The following is a 17827-nucleotide window of genomic DNA, read 5'->3' on the forward strand; positions in this document are numbered from 1 at the left end:
CTTCGGTTACCGCGATAGTTACTCATGAAATAAAACTATGAAAACGGATTATATCGCGTATATTGAATTTATAATACATCCCGACGTTTCGCACGTCGTTACATACCCAGAATGCTGCGCGAGGCCATTGAGATTAAGAAATATTCAAACTTTAATAGGGAAGATGGCTTTTCTCTACCACCAGCTTGGGATCCTGTAGTCCATCTGATAAAGGAGCAAGCGAGACATAGACTGTGAGACCTTAGTGTTGGATGATGCTGGACATTCTGATGTTTTGAAAAGATGTGTCCCGCCGAGTTTGTTGCCGGTCCCATATTGGGATACCCTCCTACAATTTAGGAGGGAATTAAATCTTCTCGGGTCCGTGGTGTAGGGTTGGAGCCGGCGTAGTTTACTTGAAAATAATTGAAAATAATTGTAGTGTATAACTAGCCTTATGAACCGATTTTGCATGTACAACCAGCCTTAAAGTTTGTAGTCTATGATTGTTCATTATTTTAGTATGTAGGTATTTTTGCACTTTGTAATTTTTCCTCAGTCACCCGTTGACCACGAACGCTGTAAAGGGTTCGAAACGTCAGGATGTATTATAAATTCAATATACGCGATATAATCCGTTTTCATAGTTTTATTTCACAAGTTTATTTTAATTTAGCGTAACATCAACATGTTTTTTCTTATACATAATCCTATATAACATTAATGCTCTATAGGTTGATACTTGCCCAATAGTTGCCACCTTCTAATAGAAATACAGGTGATAAACAGGCCGTCAACTATTGGATTAGGCTGTCAAACACTAGAACGTTTATGTATGATTTTCCTAACTTAGTGACTAATTTTACATATGGGCATTCCTAATAAACCCTTTTAAAGCCGAAAACAAAACAATTAGTTGCGAGTTGTCGTACTTGTAGCGCTAAAAACATTTCTTAAGTTTTATGTCCAAGTAACCTTCATGCTTCCAAAGATTTATAATTGCTAGCTTGTTTTGGATATAACAAATGGCGGTTAGAATTCGATATAAATAAAACCTATAAAAGGAATCCTCATAATTCTATTTATTTCTAGACATCAACTGGTTTGGGCTCCTCTTCCTTGTTAGATCTGAAAAACAATACGCACTGTCAAAACCTGGCATTTTGCATGCTTATAACTTTTGTATATATAGAAAGTAGAAAAAAAAATATTTTTATATAAAGTCAGTCAGCTACTTCATGTACTGTTGATTATGGAGACAAGCTCTGTAGATACGCCAGCCCACGTGCACAGAGCACGCAGGCGGCAGAGAGCGTTGTCAATGTGCTAATTGCCTACAGGGAAGACACCTACGTAACACACAATTTGGTGACACGTAGGTACAGTTTAAAGCAGAAGCTAATCAAGCTAATAGGTATTTAAAATGAAATAAAACAACTTGACAGTAAAGAGAATACAGGAGAAGGAGGAGGAGGAGGAGTGTGTGGAGAAATACAGGGTGGAAAACATTAATGGGCCCTGGAGCTCATTTTACTTAAAGGAAACATTCTTTTATTTTTCAAAAGAAACAAAACTAAATATTTGAATGCAAAGATTTTTCATTTTTTTTTTCAATTTTGCTTGTCTAAAAATATTCTTGAATACTAATATAATATTCGATTTTATGGATATTTTGTACGACATACGAGTGTGTTGGAGAAATGTTATCATTAAAATACTGTATCAAATAGTAGAATAAAAGTTTATTTTTTGAAATTTTTAGTTGGTTCGATTCTCGGGCGAGGCAAGCGAATATAAAAAATCTTTAAATGCAGTTTTGTTTTTTTCTAAATAAAAGAATGTTTCCTTTAAGTAAAATGAGCTAACTTAAAGTTTTAGGACACTTTCCCTCCAGGGCACATTAGTTCTTTCCACCCTGTATATCTCCACACACTATTTTGTAGTATATTTTGTCAATATTTTGTAGTAATTGCACTACTATAAAATTAAGTTAAGTACATATGTAACTAGAGACTGATGACCCCACAGTCAAACTCATTATTGAGTTTTGCGGGGCTATGATTATTGTATGAATACTCTGTATTTTATTAAATAAATAAAATAATAAGAATAATTCTCTTTACTGTAAAGTTGTTTTATTTCATTCTAAACACCTATTAGCTTGATTAGCTTCTGCTTTAAACTGTACCTAAGGTTTTAAGGCACTCCCTCCTCCAGGGTCCATATTTTTTTCCACAATGTATACTCGCCCGCTTTACCCGCTTCTACTTCGACTGTAAACGTCAGTAGATGAGACCTTACTTGTTAAGCATCGCCTGTATCTCATCGAAGGTCTTCCCCTTGGTCTCGGGTAAGAAAGCCGCGGAGAATATGAACCCGAAGCCGCAGCACACGGCCAGGATCCAGAACGCCGTGTAGATGCCGTATGATGCTTCTACTTCACGGAAGAACCTGGTACATCATAGAAATGTATTTTATAACAAGTTTTTTTATACCACGACGATGGCAGATAAGAGTGCGGCCCTCCTGCACATAGCTAACACAGTGCGTCGTTGGTTGCTTTAAATAGAAGGAATTCAAAAAACTGTTTATACTAGTTGATTACAGAAAGGAAACGGGAATGCGAACGGCCTGATTTATTAGGCGAATGAGTTGTGGCAAAAATTCAAAGTTTTTTTCGTCATACACGAATTATTTTGTTTGTTCTTATTTATTCTTTTCATACCTAATGTTCTCGAAAAACAAACAAAAACCGTTCTTATGAACCGAAATAAATAAATTAGCTAGATAACCTGGTCCATACGAATCCGGCGAGCCAGCACATGAAGGAAGCGATGCCGCTAGCTAGGCACTTGGTCCGCACCGGGAACATCTCCGCCACCAGGATCCACGGAACTGGGCCCACACCTGCGAAAAGTCATTTATGTCAACCACCCAATAAGTACTTATTTAGGCTTTCAGACCGACATTTGGACTGCTAGCATGCAGCAATGTTTTATGACCAAGAACTGATATACCTATGTACCTGAGGGCGATAAGTCGTAAATCAGCTAAGAGCATCGGACAATAAAGCATCGTGAAAGTCTACTGCCGCTCTTTTGATGAGGTAGAGTAACTATGATTGTACCTATGATTGACGAAATTTGTACCATGGCTGGGGTTGAGTTATTGTGTTGTGAAGTACTTTTGATACACAACTGGGTAAGTTGCTCACAATGAAACAATAACAACTTACCCAGTGTGAATATAATCATGTAGAACACGAGGTAGACGAGCGGCGCCGCGGAGAACGAGCTGGCACCTTGAAATGCAAGTCCAGCACTGCATACACTCCGATCAGGAACTGACGGAACAACAGATAATTAGAAAATAACTCACCCAGTGTGAACAGAATCATGTAGAACACGAGGCAGACGAGCGGCGCCGCGGCGAAAGAACTGACATCCACTTTGAAGTGCAAGTCCAGTACTGCATACACTCCGATCAGGAACTGATGAAAAAAATGATTGAAAGAAAGAAATAAGGCTACGACCACGGGCTACGGCCAGACTGTCGTTCTCCTCCTGCCTTTTCGCGGGCCCAATGTAAAGGCTAGCGGACCGTATTTTGGAAACCCCTGCTATAAAGTTCATTAGGCTTTACTTTCGAAACTGTTTTAAAAATCGCAAACAATTAACTTATTAGGTACTAAACAAGCGCTTTACACTACATTTCGAAAAAGAAATAAGTGGGTTCCGGGCCCGAAGAAACGGGGAGGGGTGCACTGAGGTTGGGTAACTGTCATCGGATTGGACGGTACCACACGGTACGAAAATGAATGAAATGGATGAGTCCATTTTTAAGAGCTTGTGAGCAACTATGCGCCTGGACTATCATGAAGAGCAATTTACTTCTGTAGTTCATGAGCTCTCATTTTCGCAGGAATTCATATTAAATGCTAGAAAAGTAGAAAGGCCATTCGTAACACCGACCATCGGTGGACCTGTTTATGAACTGTCAGCTAATAGGTAGTGTGAGCGATGGTACGACTTAATACTACTCTGGAAACCGGCTTGATCGGTCGTCTATTTTATAATAACCGTTGGAAGTAAAGTAAAGTACTTATACGTTTTAACCAATGGCCGGTTTTCCTCATTTGATAAATTATGTTAATTTAGCCTTGTGAGCAATTTGTTTACAAATTAGTGCATAATAATGCGTTGTAATTCGATGTTGGGTAAGTGATATTTACAATTATTTCTTTTAAGACTTGTTAATAATATTCTATAGGAAGTAATTTTATTTATTAGACAGTTTTACATTTATAAAGCTTGAGTAGAGATACGGTAAAAAAAGTTGGTAGTTATAGGTGCTTTAAATCGTGTTGCAATAACAGTTTAGTTAAGTGAAATTATTGAAGATCCCTTGCATCCCTTCCGATCTAATTAAATTTACCATAAAATATTTAAATATATACCTACCCGATGTAGCGGAGATAAGTGCTCAGACGAAGAAAAAGAAAGACGGTTGAATTTTCTAAGCTGAAACCACCGGCACATTTGGCCGGCCATATTAATCTATGCTCGAGTCAAAATTTACGTTCTTCTATACTTTCATTAACATTGCAGAAATGGCTTCAAAAGCGTGGATCATCCTACTAGCAACGACGGCGGTCAAAGCAGACCCCACATGTACTCACCGTGGCACCGACGTGGTCTGCTCCACTGACAACTCGGACTATGTCCTCAAACGGGGCCTGGTCTCAGAAAACAGCAAAACTACTGGCATTACCCTTCGCAACTGCAGAATCACAGACGTCGAAATGGAGTCCTTCCACCAACTACCCGCTTTGGAGTACCTCGATATAAGCGTGAACAAAATATCCCGATTGGAACTTGGCGTCCTCGATGGATTCAAGAAGACACTTTTCTTAAATCTCTCACATAACAGATTGACAGAGTTTCCTTTGGGGTTGTTCGATGAAAAACCCAATTTGGAAGTGCTTGATTTGAAAGGGAATAAATTGGAAAACCTTGAGCTTGGCATTTTTGATCCTTTACACAAGCTGAGACATGTAGATTTATCAAGCAACAAAATTAAAGGAAGGAGCTTAAATCCCTACATTTTCGACCAATCTCCGCAGATCAAATTCATGGATTTTTCAAGGAATGACATGAGTGGTACTCCAGAGAATATGCTAGCGGCTTTTGAAGCTATCGATCTTCTCAATTTAGATCGGTGCTCTTTAAAGGAAGTCCCTAATTTCGCTACCAGATCAAATTTACGAACGATGAAACATCTCGTACTATCAACGAACGAGATAACCAAACTTGAAAATCCTAGAATCTTTACGCATTTAGAAAACTTGGAAAAGTTAAATCTAATTGCAAATTATATAACGGAAGTGCATCAAGACGTTTTTAAACTATTGAAAAAAGTACAACAGATATTTTTAAGGTATAACAAGATGAAAAATATTCCAGAGACCCTGTTCCAAAATATGCGTCATTTAAGCAACATCGATTTATCAAATAATGTTATAGAATACATTCCAGTTAACGCATTCCGCGGTACAAATTTGAAGAGACTGAATTTATCTAATAATCGCTTCAGCTACTTACAAGACAATTTTAACCTAGAATTAAGAAACTCTGGAGTTAAATTATCGCATTTATTCTTTCAGAATAACCCGTGGCAATGTGCGTGTCTTAACGACATTTTGGTAGAAGTTAAGAAGTACGGAATATCCTACAATAGTGATAAATATGATGGGCAACGCCCTGTTTGTGTCACGAACGAATTTACTTGTAAAAGGCAATCGAACTTTAATAAATTTTATAGTGAACTATATGATAAGGTTATTTAATAAATGGGCTAGTATCTTAAACCATATCAAGTTTTCATAAGAGTTACCTTACCAACACCCTTCCCCCTCCTCCCCCTCTGGATCCGCCTATGTCAGTAGAAGGAAATAGAAATAACTTACTAAGAAAATGGTTAGTCCGAGCGAAGTGGTCCACATCAGGAACTTCCTACCGAGCCTGTCCACTACCAGTGGAGTGACGCAGCTTGTTATGACCTGTGAAAATAATTAATTTGATATGGGACACTCGTCTGTCACTTTGTAATGATGATTATTAGGTACCTTAGGTACTTATTAAGTAAAATCTAGTAAAAACAGAGAAGTAAAAATATAATAATAATACCTATGGTCCCGATTGCGGCGGACATCTTGGTCCCTATCTCAGTAAATATTTAACACAATTTGTCATGACGAGGACCCGTCATTTAACTGCTAATGCTTGCAAACTACCAACGCTGCCAACATCTGAACAACGCCCATTATTTGTATGATCCCGTTTCTTCAGAAGCTTATTGATTGATTATTTCGTATCTAGATATATTTTTAGTACAAGTTGCTTAGGTAAGGACGTAAAGTTATTCCGTCAATGGTCCCACAAACCTGGACACAGCCCATGAGAATGGTCCCGTTGGCGGCCGACATCTTGGTCCCGACTTTCTTCAGCAGCTCCTCCATGTAGAACAGCAACACGTCGATCCCGGACAGCTGCAGCAGCATGGCTAGGAATACGCAGATACCTGGAAATCACAAAATATATACGAAACTGTAGGTAAAGACACAAACAAAATGCTAAGAAATCAAATAAAACGTCTGTAAATCCCACAAAATTTAGCCCTCTGTGATACACAAGAGTGTACGAGAGCATCCATAGTATTTTTGTAATGGGACCCACCTCATAATCATGAAATATTGTCTATTTTCATACATATCGGCTGGATATGGTGATGAATTGATGATCTATCTTTATGATATACTAGTACTTAGCCAATTATTTAAACGCGTAAAAGTTTTTCACTATGACCAATGAGCAGTGTGGGTAAACGTTTAACACATTCACCACTGAGCTACGGTCATAGCGCTACATCGTAGTCGTCGCCGATAACATGGATTTCGCGGCATGTAGCGAAAATGCTTCGTAGAGGCAAAACGACAACGTGTTGTCATTAGCGCTGAATGGGTTGGAAACACACACCCTCTAAAGATAGGCGGCAGTGGCAACAAGACCATAGGGGAAGCTGTTCTACCGCGGACAGTTTTTTCTTTTTATGATTTTTGGAAAAAAAGTAAAGGTTGCAGAATTATTGTTTATCCGAATATCGTAAGATACCTACAATAATAAAAACTATATGTAATAGGTATGATATAAAATTTAAAGATTGGGTTATTTATTTTGATGCGATACGTTGATGAAAAAAAGGGAAAGTGTCCTAGGAACAACATGATGTACCTTGGTCATGTCCCGTTGTACCTCGGATATGATTGATATGACTTTGCCACTCGAAAATCCCAGCTAAAATGCATCTAAAACAAAATTTCAAAACAACCTAACAACATTTTCCATTACTTGCTATACTTACCTAATGCAATACTAACCTAATGCCTTAACGTTACCCCTGGTAGCCCATAAGTCCTTAAACCTGGGTTCTTCCTTGAACTCCCGAGCCACCATGGCTTGCAGTCCATCCAACTCTGCTTGTACTGCATCTTTTGATGTTCCTCGTAAGCTTTGGAGCACCTTTGAGGCTTCTTCTGTATGGCCTGAAAGAAGGTGGATTATTTATATGACAACAGAAAGATAAAAGAAAGAGGAAATTCTTTAGGCATGGAAATAACCTGCGCTTTCTAGTAAGCTATCAGAGAGGTTGGCTTCATCTTCATCTATTCATAAAAACTGTCTGACTGAAAGAACTGTCATGTCATAGACAAGTCTGCCAGTCACCAATAAATTAGGCTAAAAATAATAATATAAAAACCTCCTGACGACTTGGTGACAAAATTTCACAGTTTAAAATTAACTGTCATATTGACAAAGAGTAAAAACTGAAATGGGGGTTATGCTGCGAGTAGGATGCCGGTCGTCAGTAGGCCGAGCACATGATTGACGCGACAGTATCTCGCCGCGAGATAGACTACGCGTCCTTTACTAACTGCAAAGATAGATATAACTCCGTCATAGATGGATACAGTCTAAGGAAAAACGTGCCTCGAAAATCACGAAAATTTGATTCTCGATCAGATGGCGCCACTAGTTTTGGCCTTCTCTTGTATAGAGTGCGTTGACGGTTTCGTTTGTTATTTATAATTTTAACGCATATCAGTGAAAGAACATGGGTCAAAATCATATAAAAATAATTAATGCAAATCAAAAAAATCATTTATCTATATTTTAATACATTTTAACGTATTTTTATAAATCTTCATTTTTAGTTTCACAGTATGTCGATAGATGGCAGTGAATTTACAGTGGTTACAAAATTTACTATGATAGTACCGCTCTATCTTATTATATCCTCTTTGCTAACTGTATGAATCAAGGGGGACGGGTAGTCTATGTCGCGGCGAGATACTCTAGCGCCAATCATGCAGGGATGCAGGAGGTTAGATGAGAACGCAAAACTTCATGACCACGGTATTCTCCAAGGTCAAACAGCCGATGCGTCGGCATGCGCAGTAATCGTCAGTCATTCACAAATCAATTGATCGTCACGGTCCACCAGACGAAATAGTTGACAGATTAAAATAGCTCTTAAGGAAGTGGGATAAGGTAGAGTTTGTCTTGTGATAAGATGTTTATGTACCTGTTTTGATGAATGACTTGTAAATTAAGAGAGAATTGGCTCATGGCAGATTGGTTTCAGTATATTATGGATTTATTTACATTGCTTATATTATTCAAATACTGGCATACCTATTTTGCATAATGATTCCGATAATTGTGCCTTGCATTTGACGCCACGCAAAATACGCCGCGAGTTCTCTAATCGTGTATTAGACCAGGATCTCTACCTCTACAACTGTGTCGTATGCATAATACATAATGCATAACCGCAGCTTGACTTCTATTCCTTGTAGTGGTGTTCCTAGGGTACTCTTCTAGAGTTTACTCGTCATAATTATAAAAGCAAAAACTGTATTTTTTCGTAAACCGCTAAAACCGGTAAAGGGAACATAGAATAGAGACAAGATATATTTATTAACGTAGGTATTACATATATATTTGTTATACTGTTACTTCTAATTTTTATCTTATTTTATTTATTTTCGCTCTCTTTTATAAATTTATTGACTTTCCTCTAGTCTATTGTACCCAGTGCTATATTTGTCTACCGTTCTTCATCAATTCTCATCTACTCAAAGGTTAACTGGAAGAAATCCCTTAATGGGATAAGTTCGCCTTTGTACTGCCTATTTCCGTGCCATATTTGTGTTCTGTGTTTTGTACAATAAAGAGTTTATACATACATACATACAAGATCCTCCTAGCAGCGGTGATGCCCCAGTAGGATGTGGGACCAATGGCGTACGCTAAGAGGAAGCCGACGTTGATGAAGAGGAGAGAGTGATACAGAGTGAGATAGAATGAGTGGAAAAAGCTTAGTAATTGAATCTTACCTTTCCAGACCAAATAGAAGGGCGTCTCAGGAATGAACCAAGTGAAAGGCACGTAGAATAATGACAGGATCCCTCCAGCAGCGGTGAGGCCCCAGTAGGATGCGAACGGACCGATGGCGTACGCTAAGAGGAAGCCAACGTTGATGAAGAGGAGGAAAAGCGCGCTGAGGGCACCGCGGTTTGCGTCCTATAGACAAATATATACCGATAAAAGGGTCATTCTACAGAAATCTCATTCCCCTTGCCACACCTTGCCTATGCATAGGTACCGTAAAATGGGGTAAGTAGGTTTTGCGGGGAGAGTTGGGTTATGAATAGGGAGAGAAGGTTTGAAAGGGGGGTGAGATGGGTTTTTAGGGCTACTGCTACAAAAATAATGTATTCCAATTTAAAATGGAGCTATAGAGCAGTAGGAGTATTAACTCATAATAAAAAAAAAACGATCCAACAATCTTCCAAAATCACCTTTGTATGAAAACCCATCTCACCCCAATTACGAGGGACTACGGGGTGAGGTGGTTTTTCCTGTTTATCGTCAAGGTTATGAAATGGAACTAGCCAAAATAAAATAAAAACTAAAATACAAACGTCCGGAACACTTATTATATACACCATTCAGTTTGCATATGTAAAAATAAGATGTTATCGAGGTTTGAATGTCAGTTTTGCTCCTACTCACCCCATTTTACGGTACTCATAGACATAATTGATAACATACCTCAGCAATCTCGCCAATATAGAGCGGTATAGTAGCAAACATCATCCCTGTGGCGCATCCCCACATCAGCCGAGCGACGTACAATGTTGGTAACGTTGTAGCCACACCAGCTAACAGCCAACCCAGGAGAAGCGGTAGATTAGTGGCGATGATGATCCAGCGGCGACCGACGTACTTGGATAGGGGGACCGTGATGAGGGGACCTAAACGGTGAAGAAAATTATGTACATTTATATCCAGAATAAGATAGTAAATTGATTAGAACGCCAATGCCGTAGCCATACCGTGTCCGCTTTTAACTGGAGGTCGTAGTTTCGAACCCTGGTTTGTACAAAATAAGTCCTTGAAACTCTTCGGTAAATGAAAATATTGTGAGGAAACCGGACCAAGAACTATTAGTTCCGTCTTTGGGTTGGAAGGTCAGATAGCGGTTGCTTTCTAGAAAACTGCTGCGCCAATTCTTGGTATTTAAAGACAAAAGCAGACCTTGGGCTCTTTTATATGCTAAAAGGGCTCAATCCCATCAGGAAAGGCTCTAAGAAAAGTTTAAGTCTCACCGAAGAGACCGCCCAGCACCAGGAGCGATCCGATCCAGGACTCTTCCTGGTGAGAAGGCGCTTCTTGCAGAGGACTGTTGGGACCGCTCAGGAGAGGCATCACGGGGGACGTCCAGCCCATGGACATCCCCGTGCATAGGCTGCCGTAGCTTGCTGTTGGGAATTACATTTAAATAAATAAAAAGTGTCAAGGCTGAATTTGAGGGACGGAATGTCTATGGTCACGGACGGAATATTATTCTATGTACTTACCTACACAAAAAGCCAGGTGCCATAGACAATACCCCGTGACAATAATAATAAAGCTTGACCAGGAATATATGATCACGTGCCATGTTGCGGAATTTCACTGGAACTATTTTTTTCATACTATACTGAACTGTCGCCCTATGCACCCTCTTGACAATGATCATATATTACTGGTCAGGCTTTAGAATATTTATTTAGATTCCGTCATCCGGGGCAATAGGTTTTTTTTTCTATATAAAATAAGACACACAGCAGTGCGTTAAATCTCAAAAAATGGACTAGAAGAGAAATTTAAGCACTCAAGACATACCGTTAACCGGGGTGAATATGGATAGCTGGGGTGAATAGGAACAAACCTTAATAAACGGTGATTTAATTGACAATTTCTTAAAAAATACCTACGCAAATTGTATCATACCAAATCTACGATTATTTTCAATGAAATATTACAATTTGTGTGAGTATTTTTTATGTAATTGTTGGGTTCAAATCCTTTGGGTCCTATATCAAATTTTAAGTTTTGTCTTATTTTATATAGAAAAAAACCCACAGACTACAGACCCTTTTTGGGTTTCCGACAGTTTGAATGGAACCATGTATAATCTGTGGGTTTATAACCTCATTTATACACATGTACACCGGAAAAGTATAACGATTTCACCCTTGTAAATCTTGTAATCAATGTTACAGCAATTACTTACGATCTGAGAACTAACAAGCTATTGTATAATAAACATAAATGTTGCTAATAAAGTGCAAATAAATTATTCAAGCATGACTTAATTCAGATTTATGTTAATTGTTGTACTAGATTTGTATCAGCTGTCACGAGATTAATGCAACATATTCCTATGCACTATTGCTATATGTACCTATGCTTCGATTTCATATTTTCAAATAGGTACAAGTTCGGAAAGTCAGATTTAACTTGCCTACTAATGATAACAAACCGACGAGTAAACGAATGGAGGCTGATATTGCGCAGTTGATAGGTTAGGATTGTTAGTTTTTGTTTTTTGTTTTAGCCTTAAGTAATACTAACATTATCCTTGTTTTGTTTTTGTTTTGTTATTTGTTAAGTACTAACCTATGTTTATGGATACCTAATGTGTCTGAAATAAAGTTTTTCAATTTCAATTAAATAATATTAACCCACCTTTTGGCTCCTCCGAAGTTGGGTAAAAAATTGTCCGCTGTAGAATCCTACAATCAATCGATCATGATTGTCATTAGATATGTCATATCTCATAGATATACATAGATAGACATAATAAAACTATATAATATAACTTCAGTACAAACCTAAACCTAAAAAAATTGCACAATAATATTTGGCAAAACGTTGAAAAACAGCCGGTAGTAAATACTATGGCTATGGCATCTAAATCTTATACCTGAGTATTTTTCTGTATGTATTATGAATAGTCAACATAAAAAGTAACGGAGCAGACAACGCGTCAAAAGTAGCTATATATACTCCATACTCTACAATTTTTACCATTCTCTTATCTACATATACAGAGTGGCTGAAAAGTGCGTTCTCGTGGCCAGGGAGGTTTTGGGATTACTTATATACTGAGCAACTTTTACTATGGGATCAACCACGGAATCGCGAAAAAAAAATTTACCCTCCCATAGAAAATGAACCAGCCAATATATATGAAACAGCCAAAATTTTTTTCGCGATTTCGGGGTCGGTCCCATAGTAAAAGTTGCTCATTATAATCCCAAAATCTCCCTGGCAACGGGAATGCATTTATTTTTTAGCCACCGTGTATATAGAAAAATTAAACTGTTGCAGATGCCATTTTAACGTCGACATATATATCTAATTGCAAAAGTAATATTATAGATTTTAATGATTAGTTTATTTATTGTGTTTGTTATATAAGTTGTAAACCTACGTATTGTTATTTAAATAAAATAAAATCAAAAGTAATCAAGGGGTGGCAGTCAGGCAAATATTTTTGGCACATTGTTTTAAACATTACCTACTATTGATGACTGTCCATTCAGTTTAATCTACTTTTGTATCTCAGGCTTTATAATTGTAAACATGTTGTAAATATTTATAAACAAACCAGTTGCAACTGGCCTGTTATTCTCTCGACTTACCGAACGCAATCGAAACAAGGACGAACAACTTAATACATACGTATTTAGGTAAATGAAACTTTGACGTAAGGTGCGTTGGGGTATTTATTTTATTTACTAATTAGGTGATTTATATACCATACAAAATTTGCAGATGTTAAGAGGAAAGGGGACGGCCGTTTTTCGATAAAAACGTAGTCCCCATTTTCCTCTCTGTATATTGACGTTATGTAAAATATTTTTAAATAATTTATCCCTACGTTTGAATTTTATCGATTTTTTAATTATTGTAAATTTAGGAGCGAAAAACAGATTTCATACAAACATTTAAATAATTAAAAAATTAAAAAAAATCAAACGTAGAGGCATAGCTGCAGTTGATATACAACAAATTATATCAAAATATTTCAATAATGTTAATATCCAGAGAGGAAAATGAGGACTAGGTTTGTATGAAAAGGCGATTTCGCGCGGATCTTAATCCAGAAACATTAATCCGTCAACTACCGATTTTTGCCTGTCTTAGCTGCTTACTGGTGATTAGCTGCAGAACTGTAGTAACCTCTGTTTCATTTACCTAACCACTATAGCTATGAGTAATAAATTGGAGATCACTCTTCACTGGTATGCCTACGAGTAGTTAGCAAATAAGATCACTGCAATCACAATGTCGGAAATGCAGAACTAATTTACAAGATCGAGGCTCGATCGGTGGTATTGTATTGATTCGCTATTACAGCTTGTGGGTTTATTTAAATTAACATAAGCTATGTTTACACGGAAGTAACTGATTTGTAGTAACTAGTGGCAGTGTATGTGTATAATGAAAATACGTTTAAATCGAATGTAAAATGTAGAGTCGAATGTAGAATGTAAAGTTGGCATAGCATCAGATTAAATAGTTTGAAGTAGAATATATGTGGCGTTACACGGGTAAAGGTACCTTATAAATGGCGGTCGGCGCTTACGCTGTTAAGGGGCCCACTGACTATCAGTCCGCCGGACGATATAGGCCTGTCAGTTAGAACAAAAATTTGACAGTTCCGAACAACTGACAGGCCGATATCGTCCGGCGGACTGATAGTCAGTGGGCCCCTTTATTAACGACGGGGCTACGCGACGTAAGCGCCAACCGCCATAAGGGTACGTCACATATTTTTATTTCTTAGGCATTTTATCTATCAGGGTGGCAGATAGATACATTTGATGTGTTTTAATGTATTTAAACTTTAAACCCCAACTGTAGAGATATGTATATCACTATTTGTAAAGCTATGAGGGTGGCAGATAGATAAACTTGATTCGTTATTTTATCCGCTATTCTACTTATGCACCGTGTACCTAAAATATTATAATGTTACCTATTCATTTTGGAAAACTCCATAATAATGGGTCAATTTAAACAATAATGCATCTTGAGGAAATAGGTTAACAGGTTAACATATTACTTTAAAATGTTAACTGAGTAGCCGACCAGCCTTGATTTCGGTGTCTCGGTGTGGACAACTTTGAACAAAAACTCGGTAAAAAATATCTAGGTATGCAAGTAATCTTAATTAGAGGCCATGTTTTTCGAACGAAGTTCCTTATCGGACGGTTTGCGGATGCTAGGTGATAAAAAAAAAGTTTAGGATTTAGCCGTCACAGACCATATTACTGCGATAGATGCAAATGTTTAATATTTGCGTCACATACCATATTACTGCGATAGATGCAAATGTTTAATATTGGCGTCACATACCATATTACTGAGATAGATGCTAATGTTTGATATTGGCGTCACATACCATATTACTGCGATAGATGCAAATGTTTGATATTGGCGTCACATACCATATTACTGAGATAGATGTTAATGTTTGATATTGGCGTCACATACCATATTACTGCGAAAGATGCAAATGTTTGATATCGGCGTCACATACCATATTACTGCGATAGATGCAAATGTTTGATATTGGCGTCACAAGCCATACTAGAGAACACAACACAACAGAACAGAACACAACAACACGAGAACACTAGAGACAAGACAAAAACATGACATGAGCATAACATGAGCATGAGCATGAACATGAACACTTCACCAGCCTTTCTTAACTTCGTTCCAACCGAGTGTTCTATGACACTCGATCACTCTTTTTTTTATTACACTTTTTTGGACCTTCATCTATACAGGGAGGCTAAAAAATAAGTGCATTCCCGTTGCCAGGGACGTTTTGGGATTATACTGAGCATCTTTTACTATGGGACCAACCACGAAATAGCGAAAATTTTTTTACCGTCCCATAGAAAATGAACCAGCTAAAATGTATGAAACAGCCATATTTTTTTTCGCGATTTCTGGGTTGGTCCCTTAGTCAAAGTTGTTTAGTATAATCCCAAAACCTCCCTGGCAACGGAAATGCACTTATTTTTTAGCCACCGTGTATGTAGGTATTAGTCAGAATTAGGTACCTAGAGAGAGTACCGTAACTAACTTTTGCGGTGCCAGATTTAACGTGATAACTGCGTATGGCATCACACGGCTTCCTTCACTTTGAAGTTTAGATACACACACTCAGCGTCAAATACTCTGTAACAGTCAAAGTGGCCAAATAGTTCGGTACACCATACTAAATATATGGTGTACCGAACTATTTGACTACTCTTGTTGCTATAAAGTATTTGACGCTGAGTGTACTTAATTTTAAATTACCTATTTATTGTTATAGCGGCAAAAAAATGATACATTATGTGAAAATTTCAACTTAGACATACACACAGGCAGAAGGCTTAAATAAAATAACTTTCTGTTTATCACCCTTAGGGTACAGAACCCTAAAACATATATTAATATGGCATATATAGAAATGCATACCAACTCGTAGTTTTGTATTCGGGTCACACACATTTTTAGTATGTATGTAACAGTACTTCAAAAATCGGATATTATGTACATAAAGTCGGAGCATCCCAGCGGTTGTCTTGGTACAAAAGGGTTGTGTACGATTTTTTACTTAATTTTTAGTAAGTAAACTTAAATTACTTACCTAACGATGCTGCTAAATATTGACGCCATTTTAATCTAAATTGCGCTTTGAACGTATCAAACATCACTTTTTATTCATAAAACCACAAACAAATTAATCACTTATGAACTCTATTTTAAACACAATATTTATTAGTTTTCGAATGGACTTTATTTTTTTTGTTTGTTAATTTACTTCGACGCGTGCACTCTCTGCCATAGCTGTTAATTTGTGGTAGCATATGCTTTGTCTCTCGTCCTAGAACCGTTCCCTTCACATTTTTTTGTTTTGATTTGTTTGTTATAAAAAAATAATTGCTGTTTAAGCCTGTATTGCTTATGAGACATTTGAAGGTCGTGGAGACGACCAAGGAAATGTTTTGATGCTATCACATGAGTAAAAATAATTTAATGTAGGTAATGATCTTTTTCACTTTTTTTTTGCTAAGGAATACGTACTGGAAGTAATACATTATAAGAGTTTTCCCTGATAGTCTTAAACACATATCAGATGTCAGGTGAGATGGCACTCGTTTTGATAAAAAGCACAGTGCAGTGCAATCTTTTAGATTCCAAAAAAGCTTTTCGGATGCAGCCGGGATAGCACTAAGATGTAAGTACGTGCGTTTAATAAATATATAATAATAAATAAATATTATAGGACATTATTACACAGATTGACTAAGTCCCACGGTAAGCTCACACAATTCTTAACAATGCATTTTTTTTATGGAAACGTGAGTGAATCGTCTATAAAAAACCCGTAGGGGTCAGATCAAAAACTAAGTAATTAAGTCCGAATCACGCTTGACTGCACATTTCTAATAGGTTTTTCTGTCATCTATAGGTAAAGAACTATTTTGAGTATTTTTTTCAAAATTTTAGACCCAGTTGTTTCGGTGATAAAGGGGGGGGGAATGGTAATTTTTTGCCTATTTTCTTGAATAGCTTCTAAACGGTTTACCCTAAAATTATGAAAAAATATATATTTGATATAGTTTGAATAACTTTATTTTTGATTTCTCATTTACCTCACAAAAGTGCCCCCCATGTTTAAAATTCATTTGTTTACGTTACATGTCCATCTTTCAAAAGTCAAAAAAGTCAAAAGCATTTATTTGTTCAACATAGGTAAGGTACATAAGTACAGGTCTCACATAATCATTGTATCACTATGTTGTGCCGTAAGGCGTACTTACAATTTTCCATTTTAGGCCGGTCCGCACAGTTCAAAATGTATGAGAAATCTACATTCATTCTCACATTAGAGATTTTTTGAGATGTGATGACCTATGTTACAAATAATATATTTTGAAAAAAATCTCCACAAAATATGTCAATTTGTTTTTATAAATCCAAATTATTACTAAAATAGAGAAATAAACCAAAACATCAATCCCCACACTAGAGATTTTCTAATATGCTGTTCTCAGGCATATACTCATTAAGTATTTATATTTTCTTCCAGCTTGGCACAGAAACCTGCCCCCAATAACTTTCTTTATTAAAATTTTTTTTTACATAAAAATAACAACTAATGTGTACATAAAAATTACATGTTAGTTAAGCTCTTTATATTTACTATATTCTACAAAAAAATCTCTAACGTAAATGAATCCGTTTAATTACTATTAACCATTTTTTTCGAATTTTTTTTTGTTGCTTATTGAAAATGGACACTCGACTTTTGTTTCACTTTCATAAATCTCTTACTCATGTTAGTGTAATAACAAAAAAAATCTCACGTATATGTAATATTGTAAGGA

At 36.9% G+C, this 17827-nt stretch overlaps 3 protein-coding genes across 3 annotated transcripts in view; 1 reads left to right on the forward strand and 2 right to left on the reverse strand.

Moving 5' to 3' along the window:
* LOC134750549 (exosome complex component CSL4) overlaps positions 1 to 17827 on the reverse strand; it is a 143156-nt gene that overhangs the window by 25812 nt on the left and 99517 nt on the right. The window lies entirely within an intron of this gene.
* Positions 1052 to 16420, reverse strand: LOC134750701 (facilitated trehalose transporter Tret1-like). Its single transcript, XM_063685931.1, has 11 exons — positions 16084 to 16420; positions 10709 to 10861; positions 10152 to 10354; positions 9434 to 9620; positions 7415 to 7579; positions 6422 to 6558; positions 5945 to 6037; positions 3358 to 3469; positions 2772 to 2886; positions 2281 to 2430; positions 1052 to 1107 (listed from the first exon to the last, which is right to left on the reverse strand). The coding sequence occupies exons 1-11, from the start codon at positions 16145 to 16147 to the stop codon at positions 1068 to 1070; spliced, it is 1419 nt and encodes a 472-aa protein (XP_063542001.1). The 5' UTR covers positions 16148 to 16420; the 3' UTR covers positions 1052 to 1067.
* LOC134750702 (platelet glycoprotein V-like) lies at positions 4058 to 5839 on the forward strand. The gene is made up of 2 exons (XM_063685932.1): positions 4058 to 4195; positions 4587 to 5839. The coding sequence occupies exons 1-2, from the start codon at positions 4174 to 4176 to the stop codon at positions 5822 to 5824; spliced, it is 1260 nt and encodes a 419-aa protein (XP_063542002.1). The 5' UTR covers positions 4058 to 4173; the 3' UTR covers positions 5825 to 5839.

The sequence above is a fragment of the Cydia strobilella genome, chromosome 20 (genome assembly GCF_947568885.1).
Source record: "Cydia strobilella chromosome 20, ilCydStro3.1, whole genome shotgun sequence".
NCBI lineage: Eukaryota > Metazoa > Arthropoda > Insecta > Lepidoptera > Tortricidae > Cydia > Cydia strobilella.

What these genes read in the sequence shown, in the direction of transcription:
- LOC134750701 (XM_063685931.1), bottom strand. Translation starts at nt 16,147, where the DNA reads ATGTTTGATACGTTCAAAGCGCAATTTAGATTAAAATGGCGTCAATAT. An exon ending in ATATTTAGCAGCATCGTTAG is followed by an intron (nt 10,862 to 16,083) that starts GTAAGTAATTTA and finishes AATTCCCAACAG; the next exon opens with CAAGCTACGGCAGCCTATGC. An exon ending in GGGTAACGTTAAGGCATTAG is followed by an intron (nt 6,559 to 7,414) that starts GTTAGTATTGCA and finishes TGTGATTTCCAG; the next exon opens with GTATCTGCGTATTCCTAGCC.
- LOC134750702 (XM_063685932.1), top strand. Translation starts at nt 4,174, where the DNA reads ATGCGTTGTAATTCGATGTTGG. An exon ending in GCGTTGTAATTCGATGTTGG is followed by an intron (nt 4,196 to 4,586) that starts GTAAGTGATATT and finishes TTAACATTGCAG; the next exon opens with AAATGGCTTCAAAAGCGTGG.